Source organism: Convolutriloba macropyga, chromosome 8, assembly GCF_964194025.1.
Source record: "Convolutriloba macropyga chromosome 8, txConMacr16.3, whole genome shotgun sequence".
Classification (NCBI taxonomy): domain Eukaryota; kingdom Metazoa; phylum Xenacoelomorpha; order Acoela; family Convolutidae; genus Convolutriloba; species Convolutriloba macropyga.
The window spans coordinates 46,265,704-46,292,852 of record NC_134475.1 but is presented as its reverse complement, the minus strand read 5'-3'; the positions used below and the strand labels follow the sequence as shown (position 1 = coordinate 46,292,852).

Here is a 27,149-nt window from a genome sequence, read left to right as displayed (position 1 = left end):
AAATTTATTCAAAATCATTTTTCGTTTTGCAACGTTGCAATGATGTATAACTATGATTTTTTTTACAAGTAACAAGCGGAGTCTGATAAACATAAAATTGTGAAAAACGTGAAATTAAATTTCATGTTTCGCCTAATTTTTTTGTGTGTTGTTGAGTTGAAGGATTGCATTGACTATGGAAATTTGATCAACTGAACAACTACCTAAACCCTCTTACTGCTTTATTTAAAGAATTGGATACGTATCTGAAGAAGAAAACACAACTACGCTAAAGGCTACAGATCCGAACAAAAAGTTTTACCTTTCTTTAATGTAAACGTTGTGCCTTTATTGTTTGAATTGTGATAACTTAGCAATTGTCGATGAATTTTCTTCAATTTTTCATCCATTTTAAATTAATTGTGATTTTGAAGGCAACTGGGATGCTTATTTGTAGTATGAAAACTTCAGTTTGATGTTTCTTCCAGAAAGAAAAATGTTTCAAGTTGAAAAAAAACTGTTCTTCATTTTAGCTCTCATTTGCAGCAGAAGAAGACTGTCTGCCTTCTTGGCTAATCTGGAACGAACTGCTAAACAAACTGTCTGGAATTCCATCGCCGAGTGACATTGGAAAGCGATACCTATTTTCAAAGTGCAAATCCGATACCATGCCGGATATCAATTTAATCGTCAAATCTTCTGTTTTATCACGAGTTGTAATTGGACCAACCTTAATCAACGAAAACAACAGTGGTGATGAGAAATGTGCGAAACGTTATCCTATTGCGGCGTCAGTTTTATTTCCAGTTTCACGTAATTTCATTTCATCTCTCTTTTTTGACGAAGAAGAACCTGTGAATTTATTACTGCTCATTTCTAGTTACTTCAAATCGAATAAAGACCTACCTCTCTCAAAACTTGCTACTTTTTCACTACTGAAACAAAAGCAATTTAGAACTCTGAAGTTCCCGTGCAATAAAAACCAAATAGCAAATTATGTGCAAGATGATTCAGTGCAATATATCAGTATTAGTTACAAGCTACCTTTTTGCTCAATCGAATGCAGTAAAAATTTCTCAGTTGCCAATTATTTGCCTCAAGAAGTTGATTCGTGGCTACAAAAGGCGCCCTCTGTAGGTAATTACGCAATTGAGTTCACCCAATATAGACCAACTAGGACATTATCTGAGGAACACCACAGGGTTCAGAAATCGCCATGGAGGTCCGCGAGGTCCGCTGAAAGCTATGAAGAGATGGATTCTGGAAGTGGCTTTGTGGATAATACGCCGAAATTGGTCTTCAACCAAACTGTGCTGATACTGTCGATTCAAATTCCCGAAGGCCAGGTGTTCAAGAAATGCGTGACGAAAGAAGGATTGGTTTTGGATGGTGAAAAAATAACTAACTTGAACGATTATAAATGTGTTAAAACAGCTGTTATGGGCAATCAAGATTCTTGGATTTTTTGGAACGACGATCTTTACTGCGTTGAAGGCCTACCAATGAATCAACAAGAAGGTTATAACCAGTTTTACTTGACATGTACGTACAAATTCAATCAGATGATTTCAACAACGAAGCCTCTGGAAATATTAGTTTTCAAGAATAAACATTTACCGAATCATAAATTTGGATTTAGATTAAAGTACAGCAATTCAACGGAATTCTTCACCAAAATACATATCAAATTGGACATTTTGACTAAAATTGCGCAAGTTATTGACAGACCTTTGTCAGAGATAACGGTAGATCGCTACTCACACACTGAAGGTGCTTCCTTTTTCGAGTTATGGATCACGGTTCATTCTGTTGAATACTCCCCGTGTTCAAAGTCTCGACTGACCGAAATAAAAAACTATTTCAAACGATTAGCGAGTCATAATTACAACAGTGAGCTTACGGAGGATGATGTTTCGAACATAGAGCCGAGCCACCGATTGTCCAAGTCGCTATCTATGTATGGACTGGAATCTGTATCCATGCTGTTTGTTGGTCCCTGTCAGGAGGCCATTGCCAATATTAATGCACAGGGACAAATGGGGGGTACCTCCTCGCCGCCCAGTGATTCTAGTGGATCTCCAGAAATGCACAACCAGTCTATTTTCTCATCACCCATAGTTTTTGTAGTTATCATTGCTACTGTTGTTTTGATTGTCGCTATTGTGTTGGTTCGTGCTAGAAGCAATGACAGCTGCTTGCGGAACAGGAAGGCCGGAAACAATGTTGACACGCGAAATTTCAATAATGTTAAGACGAAAAATGCTCCGGTTGTTTTTGCCGAAGAAATTGTTGATCTCCAAAGCGCGCATCTGAATTCATTCAAAGTGAACCACCACCATAAGCAGAATGGACCAATCACATCTCAGCAACACTCACCTCATGAGCAGCATGCGAACTTGTCAGTTTGTTCAGTGTGTTCAGCCGGGCATACGCCCCCGCCGCCACCACCCCCACCCGCGGGTCAGCTAATGCCAAGTGATGAACAAATCTCACAATTATTTGCGTATCAGAACTCTACAGGAAATTCGTTCACATTACCCATGAACAGAAACGTCTCAATCGACGTGTCAAATCATAAATACTCTACGTTAAATCACAACAACTGCATCAACAATGTGAAAGCGGCGCCTAATCATTTAGTTAATCACAATTCACAAACCTCAAATTATCATCAACTGAAAGCTGTAAATTCAGATTCAGATGATAATCAACCCGTCGCGAAACAACAAAGCAAAATTGGCATGCTTCTTTCAGACGCCGGGAGCGATAGCAAACATAGTCAAAGTGGTCACTATAGCTCGTTAGGAGCTAGTCAGAACGTCCCAAATTTCACAACCCATGCACCAAAGACAGTATCAATTAACTGCAACCCAGTGATTCCGAATGCCAGCAATGGTCCAGCATCATTTCACAGCGACTCACCTAGGTCGAGTTCCTCAAGTAGTTTCAGACAACTTACAGCCTTAGCCGAAATTCAAGGCCAGCAGCTCCAACAGAATTTCGGCAATTTGCTCGGAAGTTCCAACCACGCTAACACATTATCGCCCTCCAGCGCCAATTCGCCCAGCAGTGATTTGAACTTTAATGACCACAGCAGCGAATCGCCTGCACCCACGTGGGGCAACCACTCTCCAAACCCCCCAATGCATCAACAGGTATAATTCTCAAGTCGCTTAATTCCTAATTCGTTCCTTCAGCCGGCCGTCTTTTTTCGCTTTTCAGCATTGCGTTTTGCATTGATTGTGTCTATAATTTTACTAATATAGGCTGTAGCTATCTTAATTGATTTAGATTTTTCAGAAAAATAAATAAGGCTATGAAAGCAATTGCGCTCACCCAAATCCTTGCATATTTTCGGGATTTATATTGTTCTGAATTTGACGTGGTCCTTAATTTTTGTAATAGTTTTTCTTCGAATTGTATTGTCTTGTATACCAAATAACTTTGTTCAGCAAAAGTTGCCTTGTTTTTGAAATTGATGTGTTTTTCATCTGCGGATTTGTTCTTGATTTTGTTTAATCAGGTCACGAAACCTTTATTTCTAATAAAAAAAAGTGATAAATGCTTGAAATTTGAATTCAGAAGGTAAAAGTAATTGAACTGCTGTTGTATTAATGGCAGGTACCAATGCCAATGTGTAATGGAAATGCTAACGCCCCCAATGCTCAGTACACAGCAGTTGTAGGAAGTGGGACGGGCAAAGTGGCCGGGATCCAGTTACTAGGTCCAGGCTCCCACTCCAACAGTTCCAGACTTCACCATCACCACCATCTCCAGACTGTATCTCCAGGTAGTGGCTCCTCTAACAGTCCCATCGGAGCAGCAGTCCTTTTCAACCCTTCTATTGAACACGAAGTGTGAACTTGAATTGCGTTCCCTTTTCAGACGACTTTATCCCAGACAATGCCCTTGTTCGGTTATTCAATACATGTAACAAAAGTATTTTCTACTCATCTTAGGGAGTGTATTGGTTTTAATTAGCATTTGTGTCAAATTAAGATTACTTAAAAAAAGTCCAAATTGGAATTGAATATGATATTTTGATTCTGAGACCTGTTTTCTCTAATTGATAAATTTCAGTTCTATCGCTTTCAAGGATATTCTTCAACTTTAGAGCTATTTAGGAACCCAATTGCTGGCATACATGTATGTTACCGCTATTTTTGTTTTAAGATAGTCCTTACAAGTGGGGATATATAAAGTGTGCCCATTAAAACTTAGAGCAGGCCTTCAATCCCAATTAAGTTAATTTTTAATAGCCGCCTCATCTTCTCAGCCGGCTATTATAGCGCTCCTATTTTTTTTTTTACAATTCAAAGAATTTGAATTGTATTGGGGCGCTGTCTTTTTTTTTTTTTAAGATCTGTTCACACATTTTCATGATTTTTGAAGTCAAATTGGAGTGGTGATTTTGGTCACGCCGAAACAGGAAATGGATCGAAAAAGCGAGTGGTTTTGCGGCGTGAATTTTTTTCGCTCTAATTTTAAAGTAGAGTGAGAAAACGGTGTTTGAACAAAAATTCGCTTTCTCGCTAGTGGTTTTTTGTTCACATGCGGCAATTTCACTCTGATTTTTACTGTTTTTTCGATTTTTTGGATCGGATTTTTTTCTAAATAGCTTTCCCAATCAATTTTCACAGCTCATTCTGGACCTAGATTTTTTGTTAGAGTCAAAATTACATATCTCACTAGTGGTTTTTTGTTCTCCCTAGCAGCATTTTGACATTGATTTTCTGTTTTTTTTTGTTTTTTTCATCTGATTTTTTTAGAAATGGTTTTCCCAATTCACCCATTGTCCGTTCTAGGTCTAGATGTTTGTTGAGTCAATGAAAATTCTTTGAATTGTACGTCAGGACTTGTCCTGCTATGTTTTTTTACTTCGTCGAATAAAAAAATTTTTCGCTTTACCTCATTTTGCCGCTTTTTCAACATTTTGCGTGATATCTTTTTGACTTCTCTAGACTAGTTTCTCTCTTCTCTCATTCTGCTAAAAGTGATTTTGAACATCAGTTGCTCAGCAAAGCAATTCAAAATGAACAGAGTCAGTATAAAAAATTGAAGTCAGAATTAGAAACGGGATAAACCCATAAAGCCCAATTTTAGATGCCCGCTATTTGAACGTCGTTACTATAAGTCTTAGTTACCATCTCTAATGCTTATTGGTATTGATAGTAGCCCCTGTAGCCTCTCTCTAAGAAACAGAAGTACGTTATCTTCAACTACGAAATGCCATCAAAATAAATCGGACTTAAAAAATGTTTTTGTACAAAAATCTTTTTTTTTTCAATATCTTCTATTCTTTCAATCCCAATCGTGCTTATTGGAATCAACGGCGGCTATTTTCCGGCAATCTGCCGGGTATGTTTGAACTTGATCTTATCATTTGAATGAATTAAGAATTGACTCTACAAGTAGAGGTCGATCTTATAGTTTACCCTTAAGTTGGTGCGTTGATGAAGGGCATTGTTGGGCAGTTCATGTGCAGTAGAATTATAATTACTCTTTGTGAACTGTTCGCCCTTGTTTCATTTTAAATTAAAGTATGATGTGAATCTTTTTGTTACAAATTCTCTATTTTTGTAAATGATCTTGAGTCATTTTATTTGAACAGTTCTGCCAATTCAAAATTTGCGAAAGTCTTTTCTGATTAAATTAGAGGCAAGAAGTATAGCTTACAATTAACTTGATTACGTAGCTGCTGCAGATCTGGGATCCACTATGAATGAATGAATTAAATTTAGTTGGATGGTTAGTTACAGGTATACTAACTGATGTGTTTTGAAAACAATAAACAGTCCAACACAGACAACCAATGAGAAAAGTATTTCTCTTCGAGTGGTTGCCCAAATGAAAACCTAACATTGAGCCGTTTCTCAATGGAAAAAGATTGCGCTATCACACAATTTTGCAAAAGATTTTGAATGCTGGTTATATTAAATTTTTTTAAAAAGCCGCCGTCAGCCTCTCAACGGCTATTATTTAAGCGCTCTCCTATTACAATTCAAAGAATTTGAATTGTATTGGGGTGCTGTCTTTTTTAAGATCTGTTCACACATTTTCATGATTTGAAGTCAAATTGGAGTAGGGATTTTGATCACGCCGAAACAGGAAGTGGAGCGAAAACGTGAGTGGGTTGGTGGCGTGAACATTTTTCGCTCCAAATTTTCAAAATGGTTTTCTCAACCCATTCATAAGTCATTCTAGGCCTAGTTTTTTGTTTGAACCAAATTTCCATTTCTGGCTAGTGGTTTTTTTTTGTTCACAGGCGGCATTTTGACATTGATTTTCTGTTTTCATTTTTTTACCTATTTTTTTTTAAATATGGTTGTCTCAATTCAGTCATAGTCCCTTCCAGGGCTAGTTTTTTGTTTAGGCAATGAAAATTCTCTGAATTGCATGTCCTGCTATGTTTTTTATTTCGCTTTAACTTTTGATCACGTTTTGGTTTTACATAAGTCACGATTTTCACGTTTGACTTCTGACTTAATTCAATCACTGCTTCAGCTGAATAGATTATACTTTTTTCACGCATGTAATTAAGCAATGTATTGAATACTGTCAAAGTCTATAAATCAAAATCAAAAGAGACGGGATGAACCGATAAAGCCCGGTCATTTAGTGATTGAGACTTAGTTTATCAAAGTTTATTAGTGTTTGCTAGCTGACATTGGTATAAAGCTTTATTAGATTTCAGTTTAGAAGCTGAATTATTTATAGTTTTAGAATCTAATTGGAACTGCACGCCAAATTTGAACACTTTGACACTGGAAAAAATAGACAAAAATTCGGTCAAATTATCTCATTTTTTTCCTGTTTCGATCCCGATGTGCACCAAGCGCTTCAACGGCGGCTATTTTCCGGCAATCTGCCGGCTATGTTCATGCATGCTGGCTGAATTCGTATAGATTGCAGTACGTTAAAAGCCTTTATTTACCTATTTGTAATAGATTGTTCTTGAGTTTTTTCCCCTTTTGTGGTGGAAATAAGAGTCCCTGAGATGCTGTTCTATTAATTATTCTGCACGACACCTAAGCAATTGGATGACCGACAATATCATAGCTACCCTCTCCTACTCTTTTGAATAAGTCACAGAAAATTTCTGAAGAGGGCCTTTGCTGATGATGGACTTTGCATAAATTTCAAAAAAAATAATGTGCTTGCGCGATTAAAGGTTCTTATAAGTCATTCCATAAAACGACAACTTTCTTCTAATCTGGCGTATTTGGTATCGCCAGTGGGATACTAGTAACGCCAGTGGGAATTTGACGCTCATTAGCCATAATTTGAACTATTTGCCTAATTCACTTTTTTTGTAGCGATAAGTTGAGCGTAGCTATAGTGCGATGCTCTTGGTTTTTACAGTTCAAAGCATTTTTACAATTTGTATTGGGACGCTAATCTTTCAAAGATCTGTTCCCACATTTTAATGTTTTTTGGAGACTTGCTGTGAATAGACTTGCCTGCTGTTAAATGCAGATAAAAACATAGGAAACCGAAAACAGTTGAAAAAAGATTGGCGCTTAAAGTTTTTTTAAAGTAATTGATCATTGAGAAAAAGTTGGGGAACAAGAAGTTTCGATTATGTAGAGATTTGCACTCTGATCTGCATACAAGATGGAAGGCACTGGCTTATCAGGCCCTTGTGATTGATTATCTTAACAATCGATTTCGTTCTAGGACATTATATCTGATTAAGAATAATTTGTCACACATAAAGTAAGCAATCAAGCGTGAGACAAAGCGCAGAATTGCGACTGACAAAACCAAAAAAACTAGAGCCTGGATTGACTTGGAATTGACTTCGAAAACCATTTTCTGATTAGAAAACACTAGGAAACAGTAATTTGGTTTTCAAAGTCTTCTCTCAGTTAATTGAGAGAGTATTTTTTGAGTTTGTCAATGAAACTATTTGAATTGTTTCAAGACTTGTTTCACGCTAGATTTCTTACTTTTTAAGTGACAACTTGGTCTTTTTCCAAAATTATGTCTGTTGCCAAAACAAAAGTTAAGTAAGATTATCATTTTGATGGTAGATTTTTGTTTAATTTCGAATTTAAATGTTGCCTGCCCTAAAAATGTTTACTCCAATTTCAAAGTATAGTGAGAAAACGGTTTTCAAGATAAAATTTTTGTTTAGAAATAAGTGTTTATTATCAAGGATTTTAGAAACTGTTTTGCTAAGTTAAATCGAAGTCAATCCAGGGTCAAGTTCTAATATTGTCAATGAAAATTCGTCGAATTGTTTCAAGATTTCTCTTGCTTGTTTTTTCAAGATTTTTGTGATTTTTCAACTCAAATTGGAGAGTTTTTGACAAGCCCAACAAGGAAGTGGAACAAAGAAACTAGTGGTTTTTCTATCAGATTCTTTGCTGTATATTGCATTCTTTCCATACTCCATTTTATGTCATGTTAGGTTTTTTTTGTTTAATCGTATGACCCTCTTTTTTGTTGTACGTTTGTTTTAGTACGTTCTTCTGCTTGTCTTTTTCAGTTGATTTTTCACGGTTGATGATTGCTTACTTTTTTGCGTTGCAAATTGCTCTTCCTCAGAAATTAAAAACAAAGTCGGTTGCTAAAACAAAATCAATTGTAAGACAATGGATCACAGGGGCCTGCTAGGTGTGTCGTAAATGTTTCCATTTACTACGCTGGAGATCGGAGGCGCAAACCTCTGTATTTTTGGATTGTTTTCGAAACAAAATGTTCTTAAACATCCACCCCTTTGAGTTAATTTTGGTAAGATTTTAGGTGGCTACGATATTTTTTTTTCGTTCGACCCATTTCTATTTAGTTCTATCTGTATTTCACGCACGCAAGTTTATTAGCAGCTGATCTGGCAATCTGCCGGTTAAGTTAATGATATTGGGTAGGTATTAAGGTGATGAAAAGGGAAACTTCTGGTATAAATAACCTCGGCTTTGGCGCTTATCTGCACCTAATCGTAAGCAATGCGATATTTAGAAAGTAGGCTGCTGTTGAAGAAAATCCTGGACTTTTTGTCGGAACATCAAAACTCTGCAATAAAATTAGCGATGCTGGTGAGTCTTAAACGACAACGAGCTCTGCTGGTCAGTGAAGCTGCCTGGCAGACGCTAGCAATCAAACAAAAAACAACCAGGTAACTTCAAGAATTAGTTTGTTAGTGAGTTCGTGGTTCTAAACGCAAATGCAAACGGTAGTAAGAATTGTAAAAATCGAGTAAAGAGGATTTGATAATTGTGCTAAAAAGGAAGTACAGCAGTATATTGGTGTGACAGAATACCAATAGACAATTTTAGGGGGCTCATTCAATGATATAATAATAACTTTTGGTTGAAAAGATTGGAAAGATTGGTTGAGATAAAAAGGTCTTTCTTTTATATCATGATTTTCGTTCATCATTTTGATTGATTTCATTTGTCATTAGATAGCCTGATTTTCGAAAACCTGATTCATTATTTTGACTATTTTAAGCCTCATCTTTCTATCCAATTTGCTGAAAAGCATGTTTCAAGTCCATTTAGAGTAATGGGCTTTTATTTTGGCTATTTCACAACATTTGCACTCACTAATTTTAATTCTTTTTCTTTATTACTTTTCATTATCCTAATTTCTCTGCCTCTCTACCATTAATGGTTGGATTAATTACCGTTTACTCTAATTTTAGCAGTCTACGCCTAAATAGTGATAAATTGGGTCTTTGCCATTATAGGCCTTCTCTACAGTCTTGACAATTATATATGTCTGTTCTTGTTTTATTGGTTCCGGTAGATTTTTAAATTACCTGAACAATATTTGAATCAAAATAATTTTTCTCATTTGCAAGAACACTGTTTGGTTCTACTGATTTTTTGATTACTGCACAAAAAATCTGACATCATCAGAAGTTTAACTGAGTTAAGTATTTGTAGGAGGAGTACATAAAAAAAGTTGAAGGTACTGTGGAATTTAAGTAGCAGACCATAGTCAGAAAAAAAGAACACTGACCCCCTCGATACGTATGATTCTCTTGTCTCTACCTGGATTCTAGGTTTCAGTGCCATAGAGGGCTTTCTGTTTTCTTCACAGCCTGTGCAATGTAAACATTTCTGGAAAAATCTACTTGTGATTTTTAGGGTTTCAAGAACGTTTTTGAGTTATAAAATTCATAAAGAAAGTTTTTTGTGACTTTGTCTGGAGATTCTTTTTCCCAAGCAATTTCGTAGTTGTGACGTTGAAGGATGTGCCTAACTGTACTCCAGTCTTTTCTATAATCCTGACACTTCAGTATTTAACAGGACAGGTTTCGCTGCAAAACATCAATTTTTTTAACAATGCTCTTGATATTAATTTTTATCTGTTTTACCTGTTTCATGATTTTGGCTTTTTTTTCTCAGCATTTTGTCTCAAATCTTAATTTCAACTATCAGTTGTATTTAAGAATCAGTTTGTTAGTGGCATTATTTGAACTAATATCTCAAACAGAAAACAGGATCAAGAAAAACAATTCAGAGAGGCTTGTAGATTACAATAATGATTTATCCTAAGCAAGAAGAGCTGTTAATGCAATTAGAAAACAAAACGTTCTTTATAAAGGGTTATTTATAGACAAACTAAACAGAATTCAAATATTTTTCAAGTTGAAACTTTACCCAACATTGATAAACTTGCCTACCCTCTTGATATGCAATTTTATCTGTTTCAAATTTTTTGGATGTTGTTTAAAAAACACACAGAGTACATTGTGGGGAGAGATTGTCTATAGACAATTTTGGGCGATTGTTTCAGTGACATAATAATAAGCTTCAGAACCTCTGTTAAAGTGTTGAAAATTTGACTGTTTCCTAAAATTGTTTGAGAGAAAAACGTCATTTTTGATACCATTATTATCGGTCATGTTTTGATCTAAATAGTTTGTCATTAAATGAATACTTACAAGCTTGCTTGAGAAAGAAAAAAGCCGAAATAAGTTTTGAAAACTTTTTTTAAAAACTTTTATGATATTGGCTATTTTTAGCCTCATCTTTGTGTCTATTTGATTGAATTGTACATTTTCTCCTCCTCTACAGACTGATGTTTTTCGTGCTGGCTGAATTTTCTTCTTTGCATATTTTTTACTTTCCCAATTTTACTTTTCATTTTTCTACTTTTTGAACAGCAACCAACACAAATCACGTAAAAGCATACTTCAAAGTTGTTCTTGGTTATTTAGAATCAATGATTTCTTCATTAGCGTTAAATAATTTGGGCCGAAATGGTTTTTCATATATATCCATTACAAATAACTCGGTTGTAACGAGTAGTTGAACACTATGCAATAACATCTTATCATATCAAAAACTCAATTGAGCTTTTCAGTTTCAATTTGGGTGAAAAACAAAAAAACACAAAAGATACTGGGGAATTTAACCAGTGTTCTACATTAAGATCTATAATAACACTGTTTGCTTCACTACTTGCGATTTCTTGTTCTTGGCTTGAATTTTCGGCAATAATGCAACCGAGATTTTGCTGTTATTTCATAACCATTGATGTGCAACTGAAATTCTAAGCTAATTCTGGAAACGACTTGAAGCTTGTTAGGCTTTCAAACGACTGGAAGCTTGTTAGGCTTTCAAATGAATAGTTACAAAAAAGGAATTATTGAGCTTTAAAATTGGTATACGTCCTTGTTTTGATCTGTGGCTTTAGAGACTTATCTTTCCGATTATTCTTGCAGTTGTGAGATTTTAGGCTCTTCATGAATATTTTCCAGGACTTCTGTTGTTGTTTTCAGGCTTCAAAACTTTAAAAAATAGGTTTTCCCTGAAAAGTTTGCAACTTTTTTCCGATAGGATGTATCGAAAATTATCCTTGAATAATTTAATAACATTGCATATATACTGATAGTTTTGTATTTAGTTTTGATGAACGGAGAAGTTTGAACAAAGATTAACTTCAATTGAGTTATCTAGGAATATCTGATGAGAAAAACACAAAAGTACAAATTAAAATTAAGAAAGGGTTTGTTATTGACGTTATAGATAATTATATTGCTCTCAAAACAAAATTTATAGTTTTTTTTAATGTTTTCTCTAATCACCAAAAATTAGCAATGTGAGGCGTGAAGATTACTCTTATGCAGTATCCAATGAGCCTTTACTGCGAATAGAAAACCAGATATTGGATATGATGCCTTATAGTCAAATTATCCCAAATTAAAATAACTGTATCGTTTAAAGGTTTTCCCTGAATTTTAAACTTGGCTATCCTCCTGCTATTAAAATTTATCTGTGTAAAAAGATCACAAAAAATCATGTAGAGTGGATTGTGTTGAAGAGAATACGAATACTCATTTCAACTCGGGTGGAGGTGTTCAATAAATTTATAATGATCATCTTGACAATCTCTGTTAATAGGTTGTTCAGATTTTTGCCCTTTCTTTGTTTGATTTAGTGAAAATTGGTCTGACTTTTAATATTATGATCATCAGTCATGATTTTAATTGATTTTGTGTTGTCACTAGATGGAAAATTTCAAGCTTGCTTGGGAGTTGAAAGATTACCGAACTTTTTCTCTATTGCTTTTGATTTCTCTATTTTATAATTGTCCCCCTCACTCCTGATAGGATTAACTTCCCTTTATTCCGATTTAGAAATTTACTCGCAGTGAACGATCATTCATATGGTTCTTTCCCGATTTAATGGTCCCAGCATAGTGCTCTCAACTTTTAGCACTCCAAAAATGTAATAATGCCATCAAGATCATGATTTCTTGAATGAGGATGTAATGGAAAAACCCGATGACTTACTGTTTATTGCGGACTAGAATTCTGTTTCATATTTTTTTTTGAATTGTATTGTTTTGAACAGCATTCATTCAATTTACTTAAAAGCATATCTCAAATCTGCGTCACAATAACTTGTAAATTAGCGTAAATAATATTTCAACCAAAATTATTTTTCTGATTTGCCAACAAAATTAATTCGGTTCTGAGTAATTAAAATTAGGCGACTGAGTTTGATCATACTAAAACCGCAAACAACGAATTATCTTATAATAAAAAAAGCTGTTACTGCAAATACAATGCAAATTTAGGTTTTATGAAATAACGAGTTATAGTCAGACTCATCAGAATTTAAATAACTTCTATATTTAGAGGAATTATCTCAATGAAAAACATCGGCTATACTCTTGATACTAAGTTTCATCTTTTCAAAGAAGATCTGATAAGTATTTTTAAAAAATGTTGATTGCGGTAATAAGAAATCTATAAACAAATTTTTTTTGGAGGGGATTATTCAGTTATATAATGATAATTTTGAAGACTTCTATTGTAATGTTGTTGAAGTTTTGACAGTTTTTATGCTTGACTGGGCAAAAAATGGTCTTTTTTAAAAAAAATTGTGATTATCTTTCTTTTTTATTATTGAATTGGGTGTACGCAGATAAGTACTTTCAAGCTTAATTGAGAGAGCGAGAGAGTTAAAGTTTGATTTCATTATGTTGATTTGTGATTTCGACTATTGTTAACCTAATCATTGTGTCCATTTTTCAGAATAGTATTTTTCAACTCCTATAGCGTAATGGCATTCGTGTTGATTTAAACAAGCTTCTATTCTTTTCTTCACTTTTTCTCAACGACTTTTCTTTTTTTTCGTCTTTTTCATTCCCTATAGGATTATCTTCCTTTCACTCTAACATTAGCAGTTTACTCCTGAATAAAGATAATTTGGACCCTTCCTATTTTAGCCCTCAATCCAGCTTAGGACTCAAATAACCCAGAGCACGCCAATAAATGTAATTAGATGATAAAGGACCGCTATAGTTTTATGATAAGATATAATGGGAAAACCAGATTGTTGAGTTTATTTCTAAGATTAGAGTGCTCCCTCAAAACTCTTTTTTTGTCGTTGCATTAAAAAAATTACATGGAAACATAGCTCTTAAAAGTTCTTGCTCTAATGAGTCTCAGGGGTTTCTTCAGTAGCTTTGATAATAATTGAACAAAATTTTTTTCTGATTTTCAGGAAAACATAATTGGTTTCAATTGAAAATTACAAGCAAGAATTTGACTTCACCAAAACCTAAAACACGCGAAATCTTTGCAAAATAGAGTTCATAACTCAAACCAAATAGTTTAGTATAAAATATGCACAAAGCCATTGTAGCATGCAAATGCACACAAATCGATGATTCTTTGTCCTACGCCTGCGTGCTAGGTTTTGATGCAGTGGAGAGCTATATTAATTTCGAAACACATGATGTGCAAATGTTATTCTGAACAAACTCAGGAAAAGTCTTTTAAAAATTTTTGGACTTTCGAAAGAAAATTGATAAAGAAGGGTTTTTGAACTTTCATTTCGGTATAGACCTTTGTCCTCATCTCTGATTTTTGGAGATTTTTCTGTGGTTAACTGTAGAAAAATTTTTAAAATCTGAAATTTATCTAAAATATAGTTTTTTTAATTGAATTCAATTATTTTTATGGATAGTATTGTTTCCAATTCTTTTTCGTAATTGGAACACTGTGGTGTGTCCTTATGTATTTTTCAATATTTTTTAAATTAATGAAGGCTTCAAGATTTCACAGGTTAGTCTTCGCTGCAAAACTTTACAACCTTTTTCTAAAACGATGAGTTCTTGCTTGATTGAGAGAGAAACGGCATTATTTTTGGTCTCGTTATTATCATTCATGCATTTGCTTGGTTTCGGGTCTCTGTATATAAGTACCTTCAAACTTAGCTAAGAACAAAAAATTGCCTGATTTTCAAAACCGTGATGCATGATTTTGAATGCTTTTAGGCTTCATTCTTGAGTGATTTAGCTGAATAACAAGTTTTCTAGCTTTCAATTGAGTAAAGTTTTTCGGGTTAGCGAACAACTTTACTCAATTGGGTTATTTTCCAGTTTTTGCTCTTATTGTTTTTTTAAACTTTTTCTCTTTTACATTTTATACTTCTACTTTTCTTGCGTTTTTGGTCATTCTTGATATTTTTTATTTCCGTTAGCATTTACTCCTAATCAAAGATAATTTTGGGTCCTTTCCATCATAGTCACAGAATTTAGCGGTCCAATAATGTATTGGGAATTCAATGTATTTATAGCCTTATGGGGCCTATAATTTGTGGGGGGGGTATAAAGTTGAAGAACAGATAAGTGATTTGGTAAAGAAGACTAGAATTGAACTATTCCCAATAATTTTTTTTGTTTTAGAAGTTTTTGAACTATTCCCAATAAATTTTTTTTTGTTCTAGAACTTTTTTTGATATTGTTTTGAACAGCGCCGAATAAAGTTTACTTAGCATTTTAATTGATTTTTGTTTGTGTTCAACTGAGTCTCATTAATTTATTCATCAGCTTGAATATTAACTTTTCTCATTTGCAAAAAACATATAAGAGTAATTTAATTATTTCTAGTGTGTAATTGAAGATTACGCTAAACAAAATTGACCTTGGTAGCATCTCAAACAATTTAACCAATTGCAAAAGTAACTAAAACAAGATACATTGTCAATAAAACACAAGACCACACTGATTCCTGGCTACTCTTGATTCGTTGTCCTTCACTTGCGCGCTAGGTTTTAATGCAAGTGAGATCTTTTTGTTTACTTCATAACGCATTGTGTGAAATTGCAAGTCTAAGCGAACTCTGGTATTGTCTTTTGAAATTTATTAGGCTTTCCAATGAAAAGCTGAAAAAGATTTTAGGTTTTCAAAAATGATATAGGTTTTTGTTTTGTTCTGCTATGTTTTGCTTGGAGACTTTTTTCCAATTATTTAGTAGTTGTGATATTGTAGGCTCTGCTTTAAAATACTGCTGTATTTTTTATCTGCTTTTCAGTCTTCAAAGTTTCACGTGCCAGGCTTGGCTGCCAAATTGTCAATTTTTCTTCTAATATGATGTAATAAAACCAACGCTTGAACGATTGAAGCAACATGGCAAATATATTATTTTCTGTTTTATAATCTAGATATATCTGATGTAAATTATTAAAATTGTAAAATTGACAATTAGACGAACAGTAAATTATCAGTAATAATTAAGAATGTGTTTGTCAGTTTTCATAGTTCTAAAAGAATAAATATGCAATTTCAATAAAGGTTTTTATAAGAAAAATGGTATCGAGAAAAACAATAAAGAGAGTCATGTCAATTACTACAATGCATTATCCTTTAAAAGATCATTTTGCATTGTAAAGAGAATACAAAATGTTTTGCTATCGGGATTTCACATGAAAAGAATCTTCATGACATGAAACTTACAATATTGGGGGTGACTCAGTTATAGGATGATAAATTTAAGATCTTCTATCACTAGCTTTTGCAGTTGTTGAAAGTTACTCTGTGATTCGGCAGTAGATTAGAACATGAGTGACAGAGAAAAAACCTGATTTTTAAAGTCATGAATTATGATTTTGACAGATTTTAGGCCCTATCGATAAGTCGATTTCGCTGAATATCATGTGTTCTCACCTTCCTTGGCGTAATGGTTTTTAAAGCTGGCTGATATTCACTATTCTGTTCTCATCTTTTCTTAAATTTTTCTCATAGTTTCTATTTTTCTATTTTTGTTACATCTCTATCATTCTTGATAGGATTACTTTCTATTTACTCTAAATTTAACAGCTTACTCATTAATCACAAATTTAGTCCTTCCATTATAGGAAGCTCATAATCTATAGCCCACCCACATTAACACTATTTATGCAACACAGGGGGCTTTAGTTTAGGAGGTCGGGTATAATGGCTGTAACGCCTATTTGAGCAGAGAAGGTTATAGCAGAGAAGGTTATAGGGTTAGACCCCTCCCTCATTACTTTTTTTGTTTTCTGAAGTTTTATCGATTGGTTTGAACACCACTCATTAGAGCTCAATTAGATGCTTGACTAATGGCTGTTATTGTTTGTCTGAGTTCAAGTAAATTTTTCTTTATTGTAGAAAGATATACGACAAAAGCTGCCAGTACTCTGCGATAGTTCTGATCGAAACTTCTACTGCACAGCACTGGCGCTGGCAGTGTGCACTGCGTAGGCATATTGTGAAGGTACTCAATAGAGCCAAATTTATTTTTGTCCTGATGGAGGTGATCGTGTCCGAAAACAATTTTTTTGCAAGATCTGTTAGCCAACCCCTGTATAGTTTGTCATGAAGACGGACGGGCTCCTGTTGCACGGGAGAAGAAAAACGGACAGACGCTGACGTTTTCGAACTAGATGATGATAGCTGGTAATTCAGCCTCCTGATCGAGTTTTGATATTTGTTTGTATCCGATATTTTTCGTTGCAAACTCTTGGCATGCAAATTAGGAACCTTCACATCGGAGAACGTTTTGTTTAAACAATATTCGAAGAAAATTTGATATCTTGTCGCGCGAAGTCCTCAAGAGGCGAATTTTTCCCCCTCAAGGCAGGTAATTAGTTCGAAAAAAATAGCTCACATCAAGGAACAGATTGGCAAAAAGTCACTGATTGAAACAAAAATTGTGCGCTAAATCAAGACTTTCTCCACATGCGATCGTTGAAGGGATTTTTACGGGATCACATACATCTCTAAGTTAATTCCATCAGTGAACTCTCCTGTGATTAGTTCTAAATAGTGTATTACCTACGGAAATGCATTTAGCCAGCAGTACATGCTCTTTCTCTTTGTGCCAATTCTAGAAAAGATACCTCGTTTTCCTTGATGGCATTTTCTTTTCTAATTTTCTGAAGGATTTTCGTCCTGATGAAGTTTTGCATCTTCAGCTTTAAGATACTGTAAAATCTTTGAAGACATCCTTCGTTTTCATTTGACCTGTCTTCATTTGCAAGAATTATTAGATCAACTTCTCTAACCGCTGGTTTGAAAATCTTCCAAATTTTGTCATTGAAAGAGGTATGGTTCAAAATTGAAGGAACCACAAATTTTTCATTTATGCTTTTGGATTTCAACACCTGACTCTCTGAACTTCTAGTAGCTCCCGCTTTAAAAATCAACTTTTGTGTAGTATATTTGTGATTAAATTGTACAGATTCCTCTGAGACAATGTACTTTGGCGAGTTTGTTAAGCGTTTTCGATTGATTCAATATCATCCTTCAATGAAATCATTGCAGCAAATTATAAGAACCATTAACTGAACCCAATGACATTAAAAACCAAAAATTGCACTCTGAACACATTCCGGTTTTGTAGTTGTGGTTTTGTAATTTTTAGTTGTTCGAGGCTAACAGTTACAATACTAGCAATAGGGTTTTATCTTTCAATCAAAGTTTGATGTTAAAGCCTATCCAAGTGTGGAAATATAGCCACGCAGTAGATAGTCAAAGCTATTGGATCAACTTGCCTGGGTCATTTTGGGCCGTGATACACATTATTAATGAAAGAGCGGATAGTATCTTATGGTTCAGTATTGCCGTAAATATTGACGAACAAAATTGTCAGATATTCAGAGCAATATCTGCATTTAGCTTTTTAAATGCGTTCATGACATAGATCAAAAGAATAGCTGCAAAGCAATAGCCAAATTTTCAAAAAAAAATGTGCGATGCATAAAAAGTTTGGTTGAACCCGTTCTGTTTGCACATTTGTTTATTTGAACTTCTGCGTCCAATAAATGAGAACATATTTAATGCACATGACAATATTCTTAGCTATACTTCTTCATCGGATCTGGCTAACGCTGATTAGTCGAGATCCCGTGCATTTATTGAGTTCAATCAGACGACAAGCATTATACTAATTGAGGGAGACAGAGTGATCACTGCCATGCAATCGATCATTGCATGGCGTCCCATTTTATTTCAGAGCTGATCACGTTTCACGCATAGAAATATGGAACGGTAAATCATGGCTTTTCAGATTGATTAAGAAATATTTTTAGGTTCAACTGTATGATTCCCTTGGCGCCTTTCTTGTATAAAAATATGATTGGTTTGATGTTTTCCTTTGACTGACACTCTTTCGAATACATATCGAACAATCTCCTTTGCATCGTCTGAAAGGCGTGTTAGAGCTTTTGATATTTTACCGGTCATCATTTTTTAAAGCATGAAATTCACGCACTTCAAGTTTTATTATTAATTTTGCAAACAATCCCAAAGTTCCTTTGTCTCATTAAACAGGTCTTGAAATTAGCAATTGGTCCGGTCGAGACCTGCAAACAATTTTTGTTATTGAAGCTTCGCTCTCTGTGTTTGATCGTGCAAGAAATGAATGTAGCATTATTATTTCAGAAATCTTAGCGCATTCTGTCATTGGATTTTCGTCAAGAGTCTTATTGAGGACGTTGGTAAATCTGAAAACTGTGGAATTTTGAGTTGTTGTCAATTTTTACTTAAAAATCAACAAAAATAATTTAAGAACTAAACCTGCCCAATATAGGGTGAATATTGGCTGGCTGGTATGGTTTTCTCTAGCACTAAGCTTTCGAAAAACGCTTTTTTTCAAAACCATCAACAAATTGAAAATATTACACACAAGCAACAGTTGAGAAAAAATGTAAAAAAGAAAACCGATATCGAAAAAAAAAACAAAAAAGGCAAAAGTAAATGAGTCAAATTAACAGCCTGCCTTCCTCAACAACACCTGCCATTGAAGCATCAACAATTTATTGCCGTCTTAGTGTCCTAGAATGAAAAAGATAGAGCTCCTTAGGAAAGCGAAGCTGATTTTTGTCCTCAGAATTGATCTGAGGTCGGCGTACTTGTCCCAATTCACTCAGAAAATTTTATGTCAGTTTTTTTAGTGTTTTTGATGCTGATAGGCCAGATCCAGCTGGTCTTCAATCATTTTTGTCCTTTTTAAAAGATTCGTGATACTTTTAGGCTTCTCTACTGCACTCGGGGCAAGTTTTTGATAGCAAGTGGAAATTTTTTACATCGAAGTTTGTTTCTTTGGCGTCGGATTCTCAAACTCTATCGGCTTTAATGACCAATTTTGCATCATTATTAGTTGTTGATGATTTAAGATAAAAGGTTTCCACTTGCTTGGGCTGAAGATGTGGATCGATCTCAACATAATGACAGATATCCCTTAACAGATTTGCAAGAGAATCGTGAAATTTATCATGACGCATGTGTGAACATCCTGCTCTCAGACATTTGAGTGTTTGTGCCACAAAAAATTCTGATTAAATGTGCATAATAAAGGCCACCTGACTTGGTCCCAAACATATCGAAAGGCAATGCCATAACAAATTTCGTTCGCGTTAGATCAAAGTGATATCACATCAGTGGCATAGAGATCAACCAGCTTGATTCACTTTTTGCACTAGCTAAGTCAAGCCGGCGAATCTCTTTTTTTTAATCGAATCGCTCTTTATATTTGTCTTGTACCATTTGATATCAAGTTCTTTCTCTTTTTTCAATTCATATAGATTTGTGGTTGCTTTAGTTTGGTTTGTGCTAGAAATAATGATAAAAGATATGAGAGTTGACCTGATCGTTCAAATTATTTAAAACCAATGTTCTGGCTTCAAGACGTTTGAATCACCCTTCCTTATCATTTGTTTATTCTTGACATTGTCCTCAACATTCATTTGTGCTTAACATTATTTTACTTATCAGAACCTCTAGAACGCCCTAATACACTATAACTATCAGTTATTTCCACTTCGTCATTAAGGAAAATCTGCTTCGTTTTCCGAAAAAGTTTCCATTTTTATTTTTCAAAAGGGAATCCATTTTTGATAAACGAGAGCAGGAGAATGGTCTTTCAAGGAATCAATATTTTCCTCGGGATATCGAAAGAGCCGGCAGCATCGTCTGCATACAAATTTGGAGCTGGGGAGCAGTTGTCCAGAATTTTATGAAAGAGTATGGCTTCGACATTGCAAGGGATTTTCTTGTGTTCTAGTTTCCTGATAGAAGATTGTTCTCGTAAAAAAAATAAAATTTTGATTCACAATATTAAGAATTACATATGTAATGAGAGAGGTAAAGCCGTAATTTTTTGGTTCTACTGAGATTTTTGGGACTTTCGGGACTCGCGGTTGGGACTATTGACAGCATTTTATGTGTCAGTAAGCAAGATCGTTTCCGGATCTGTTTTATTAACACGAGTTCTCAACGAATGAATTGGGTGTGCAATTCCTTCCTGTGGACCCATACCTAATGGTCAATCGCCACCTAATATCTCAATGTCTGCGTTTAAGAAAGTTAGCAATTGTTCTTCAAAAATTCGCCTTACAGCGTCCCCAAGTAATACAAGTCGCTCAACGAGGCATTTATCAGGAGCTATCAGCCAACATGAATTACACTGAAAACGGAATGTCAATCAGAAGTCGTCAACCGAATAGCTAATTTAGCTATTGTTTTCCATAGATCGGTCGACGACATTTTGAAGGATGTCAGCAACCTTCGTCATTCTATGCAGTCAAAAACTGAGGGCCCATCGCTTCCATGCTTCTTCTTTTCAGATTTTCTAACCACTGAGGTATTGAGTGTTTTTGAAAAATTTGAATAATGGCATGGCAAAAGTTTCGGATGGTCATTGCCAACTAGTCAACACAAAATATGCTTTGTTTGGTTTTCGATGTATGTTTTTTATGTAAGACAATAACAAACGTTTTCTTGTCAATTTCATCAGTTAGAGAAAGCACAAATCTTTTCACTTATTCAGTAAGACTTTGAATGCCATTGAAAAAGTTTCCCATTTTATCTATTTATCTGACCATCTTTCAATTAATTTGATGTTTGAGTTGTCATTCTCTGTTCTTGAACTCTTGCAAAAAACGGCGTTACCATTGCGCAGTACGTCGTTGTTCCCGTATTAGAATCCTTAGAAGTGGCAAACAGGCTTTCATTCAAGGACTCGATAAATTTAAAACCAGTGTTGTTTGTTGGCAGCGTAAAGAAGATTGCTTTTGAATGGGAAACTTGTTTGTAGATGTTCTTCATGAGTTCCTTTTTTGCTATGCTCAAGGTTAGGGCAATAGCCTTTGAATTCAAAACAAGCATCTATAAAAACTTGTGATGTGTAGCTTTTATCGGCTGCATGGCTGAGTGTTGTTGCCTCTGAAGTTATTAAAGTTCTGCTACGCAGATAAGGTTTTCATGATAATCCCAGCCAGCGCTGGGTTTGAACATTTTGCGCAGTTGAACTGCTTGGACAATATAAGATAGAATACGTAAGAGAGGCTGCTATTAGGTTGTCTGAAAAAATACAATTTTTCATCGAATATAAACTGAAATACACGGATTGGATAACAGGAAAAAATATGGGAACTATAGAAGGAAAAATGTATAGCATATCTATAGAAGTGGTTAAGCGGCAGACTATCAATTAGTGACAATTTTTTAACGGTTTGTTGAATAAGAACAATACTTATTTTTTGAGCATTATTTAGTATTATTAATAAAAACGATTGCTTGTTGAAACCATGGTTTTTAGGAAAGAGATGAAAAGAGTACAAAATTTTTCAAAGATTGGTTTTATTCAGTTTTCTTCCTTTTTTTGAAAAGTCAATTGAATCAGCTGCGTGGTCAAATGAGAAGTTGCTATCCGATTTGCTTTTATAAGTATGGTTTTGCATAGATCAGAAGAGAACGCTTTGAAATTTATGAGAAAATTTCGTCACTCTACGAAGCCAGGCCTGAAGGCCCATGGCTTCCATGCGTCTACTTCCCAGATTGTTCAACCATTGCTGCATTGCGTTTTTAAAAAGGTGGAATGATATCATGGTAACAATTTCGGATGGTTATTGCCAACTAGGAAACTCAAACTTTGCCAAAAATTTAGCCAATACCGGCTTCCCCAAAAAGCTTCTGATGTCTTACTCTCATCAGTTGCATGCTTTCTTGTTGTTGCCTCTGGTTTTAGAGTTAATTTCGTTTGGCAGCTTACGCAGTGAAAGTTTTCATGATAATCTCCCCTTGCGCTAAGTCCATATGCTGGTAGGCTATCTGAAAACATATAATTATTCAACTCACAGGTTGAAAAACGAGAAAACATATGGTTACCATAGAAGAAAAAAATGCATACTATCTCTACAAAAGTGATTAAACGGCCGATTAAAATATGCTGACAAAATCTTAATGGTTGCATGAATGAAAATAACGCTGAATTTTTACAAAGCACTATTTAGGATATCAATCTGATTATTTAAAAAAATTATTTTTTGGGAAAACCATAAATTTTAGTACGTAGATTAAAAGAGCAGAAAATATTGCGAAGACTGTGTTTATTGAGTTTCTTTACTTATTTACAAAATCGTTTGAATCAGCAGCATGATCAATATGAGACGTCAAATGAGAAGCTCCTATCCTGTTTGCTGTTTTAGCTATGGTTTTGCATATGGCAGCCGAGGACGCCTTGAAAGTTATAAGAAACCTTTGTCGTTCTTTGGAATCAAAACCTGACGAACCATCGCTTACATGCGTCTTTTTTTGCAGATTTTTTTACCCTTTGAGGCATTGAGTTACTCGGAATCATTTTATGGGAACTATTCCGGATGGTAATTGCCAACCAGATAACTCAAATTTTGCTCAAAATTAAGCTAATAGCTGATGGGCTCAAACAGGTTTCTCTGGAAGCTTGTGATGTTTGACTTTCATCAACTGCATTACTTCGTTCTGTTGCCTCTGAGGTTTTTTTGTGCTGCTTTCAACCCGCACTTTACGCAGAGAAGTTTCTCATGATAATTTTATCCAGCACTGAGTCTGTTTGAACTTTTTGCGCAGTGTGACTGCTTGGACTTTACTGGGTACGATATACGTAAAGGAGGCTATTAGTAGGCTGTCTGAAAACATACAATTATTCAAAGAGAACAAACTCACACAAATGGATTGAATAACAATAAACAATATAGTTATCATAGGACAAAAAATGTATAGGATCTCTACAGAATTGACTAGAAGGCGGTTTAAAAATAATTGACAAAATTATGACGGTTGGTTGAATACAAAAATTCCTAAATTATAGAGCGCATTTTTTGGGATATTCATTTGATTATTTATAAAAACGATTGCTTGTGGAAACCATGATTTTTGGGTTAAGGATGAAAAGGGTACAAAATTTTTCATAGATTTCAATTTTTTTCGAATGTTTGAAAATCATTTGAATCAGCTTCATTATCATTAAGAAAATTGAAATGAGAACTTGCCTTCCGAATTGCTTCTTTAGCTATGGTTTTATATAGGTCAGTCGAGGATGCTTTCAAGGTTAAAGAAACCTTCGTCATTCTTTGGAATTGAGGCCTGAAGGCCCCTTGCTTCCATGCGTTTACTTCGCGTATTTTTTAGCCATTGAGGCATTGCAATTTTCAAAAAATTTGGAACAATGGTATGTTAACAATTCCGGATGGTTATTGCCAACTAAATAACTGAAATTTGCTCAAATTTGAGCTAGTAGCTGGTGGGCTCAAAAAAGCTTCTTGAAAAGTTTGTGATGTCTGATTCTCATCAACTGCATGGCTTCGTGTTGTTGCTCTGAGGTTTTTAGAGGTGCTTTCAATTAGCAGTCTACGTAGAGAAGTTTCTCATGACTATTTTATGCATCGCTGAGGTCCTTTGAACATTTTGAGCAGTGTGATTGCTCGGATATAACTGGTTAAATATATGGAAGGGCGACTGTTAGTAGTCTGTCTGAAAAAATACGATTAATCAGCGGGAGAACGATTCTAACATGCGGATTGAAAAATCAAGAAAATATATGTTTACCATAGAAGGAGAAATGTATACCATCTCCTCAGATGTGATTTAAAGGGAGATAAAAGTATGGCGACAAAATCCGAAGACTGGATAAAACTAATACTGAATTTATGTACAGCTTTGTTTAGGGTTTTAATTTGATTATTTATGAAAAGATTACTTGGGAACACTAGGGTTTTTGTGACGAAGATGAAACGAGTAATAAATTTGTCAAAAATTGTCTTTATTTGGTTTATCCAGTAAATTGAAAAGTCCTTTGAATCTGCTGCATGATCATTAATACCAGCAATTACAGTTACAGTGTGTATTTTTTTGTTCTATGTTGTTAGAGGTTTTCAGTCAGGCCCGCTAGGGTTTTTTCTGAAGGCGTGTATTGTCCCCTTTGTCTGCTTGGGATCTGGGTATTTCGTCCGCGATGTTCCGATTATCAGTCTCCTTGAGAAAACTGGGATTCGTTTTGGCTTGAAGTGCTGGGTCTGCATTCGCTTAAGTAAAAGTGTGGCAGTACACATAGAACAGTTGTTTAGCTCAAGTTTTTTAATGTATTTAAATAAAAAACAATTGTTGAATATTCTGAAATAGAAGAAAACAACCAGGCAACGTTGAAGAATGACGGGTATCTTAGTGTATGTTCTGTGACGGTTTCCCTGGCTGGATGTTCAAAATAAGATCTGAAGAACTAACTAATTAAATAACAGGCGCTAATTGATAAGTCTATTATCAGAATTAGGCTATCACGGCAAGAATTAACAAAAAAGATAAAATAAGATTTTTGCTAATAATCAATTGAAATAACTTCTTCTGTTAAGCTCAGGATCACAGAAGGAAGCAAAGGAAATATACTGCTGGCTACCTATGATTCCTGTTCCTCCGCTTGCGCGCTACGTTTTAGTTCAAAGGATGGCGTTCTGATTACTTCATAATCTATATTGTAGAATTGTTTGTCCGAATTTTTTGTCGGCTTTGAAATATAAAATTAGAAAAAACAATTCTTTGTATTTTCTTTAGGTTACTGTGATTTCTTTAATTTTTTTTTGTGACATGTCAGAGTTGTGACAGTGTAAGATGTGCCTGAGCTTGCCTCGTTTTTGTATATTTTTCAAACTCTCTTCAACTTAAAAAACCTTGCAGGACAAACTTGACTCCAAATTTTTATATTATGTCGCTTCCTTAAGGCTGTTTTTCTTTTTTTTTCATATGTAACAGTGCTTTTGACACGTTCTTTAATCAAAAATTGTTTTTAAAATTGGGAATAATGGTTATCAGAGGACGCAATCACTTTCCGCATGACATATCAACACGGGTGATGAGGTCATTTGGGGTATCTCCAAATCTTTTTTGGTAACTCCAAATTTTTGATAGATAAATATGCCGTAAATCTCTCAAGTAGAAAGTCATAGAATGATCGGTACGAGTATATTTTCAAGAGCAGATACGAGAGTGATTAGTGTTTGCGGACACTTCTCTGCAGCTGCGGAAACTGCAGCACCTTACAGAAAATGAGTGCCAAATAAACAAGCGCAGAGTTAACACTCGAGGCTGCAAGTCTTAAAGTGTATCCTGTCTCTCTCAATAAAGCATTACAAGCAAAGTGTAACTAGCTTTTGGATATTTCCTTGACATTTACTTATTTACTTTTTGCTATGAATACAGTAGAGCCGGAACCCCTTTACTTTTTTCCATTTACTTGAAAATCTATAAAGGTGGTATGATCCACCCAATGGACGGAACCGTAGACCCTCACTATGAAGCAGCGTATTTAAATTTACCGCAAAAATAAATGCGAAATTTTAAAGCAGCGTATTGAAGTTAGCTGACCCTCACTTTAATAAATGCAAATTTAAAGAAGCGTATTTAAATTTACCGCAAACGTGAATTTTATATCAAAGTTACGTCAATCTGTTAGGCTCTAACAGCCTTGTCCGAAAGTTGAAATATTACTACAGTTATTAGGAGTCTAATCTTCCTTACTGCATAACAACTCTACGGGTATTATCATCCTGAGGTACACACTTAACATTACAGCAGCGTCTGAGACTCATAATTGCGCTACGTAGGAGGGCAAAACTTATCTTCGTTCGAATGTATATAACTGCATCTGGTTTTGTGTTGTTTTGTTTCAGGAAAATTTTATGCCATTTGCATTGTAGTGCGTTTTGCATAGGGCTCTCCTCTTCCCATGCAGGAAAACACGAGCGGAACAGAACAATTTTTTAAATTTCAAACAATCATTGTTTAAATTTCAGATTTTAATAGTAATTTAGGCTTCTTTTGATTTATTTTTGTCATGCCTGACCAACGGAATAAAAACGTTGTCGCCAGGGCTAGTAGATTTGTTGTAAAAGCTTCCGTCCTCTAGCAACTAAAGTGACGGCTCAACTTCAACGTCATAGAAAACGTCACGCACAATCTTCGCAAACGCGTCTCTAATTTTGCCCTTCCGCATATGGGTACAACCTCATTCTGCAGAGTTGAGAGCGTGCGTTAATGTAATTTTTTCTCCACATGGAGTGTCGATAGATTTTGTTTGCTTCAAATTTTTACAGAATAAACAAACCGTCGTGAAATTCCGATTTTGTCAAGGTAAAACCGAAGCATTTCAA

General features: G+C 34.9%; 2 protein-coding genes across 12 annotated transcripts in view; both read left to right on the top strand.

Annotated features, from left to right (window-relative positions):
* Positions 1-3,916, top strand: part of LOC142344759 (uncharacterized) — a 94,923-nt gene extending 91,007 nt beyond the window's left edge. For all 11 annotated transcript variants that reach the window (XM_075396669.1, XM_075396659.1, XM_075396666.1 and 8 more), the window contains 2 exons: positions 513-3,134; positions 3,601-3,916. In XM_075396669.1, coding sequence (XP_075252784.1) covers positions 513-3,134; positions 3,601-3,840 — 2,862 coding nt within the window. In that variant the 3' untranslated portion in view covers positions 3,841-3,916. The remainder of the gene's footprint in view (positions 1-512; positions 3,135-3,600) is intronic.
* The window catches only part of LOC142344760 (kinesin-like protein KIF2A), a 127,684-nt gene that overhangs the window by 25,935 nt on the left and 74,600 nt on the right, over positions 1-27,149 (top strand). The window lies entirely within an intron of this gene.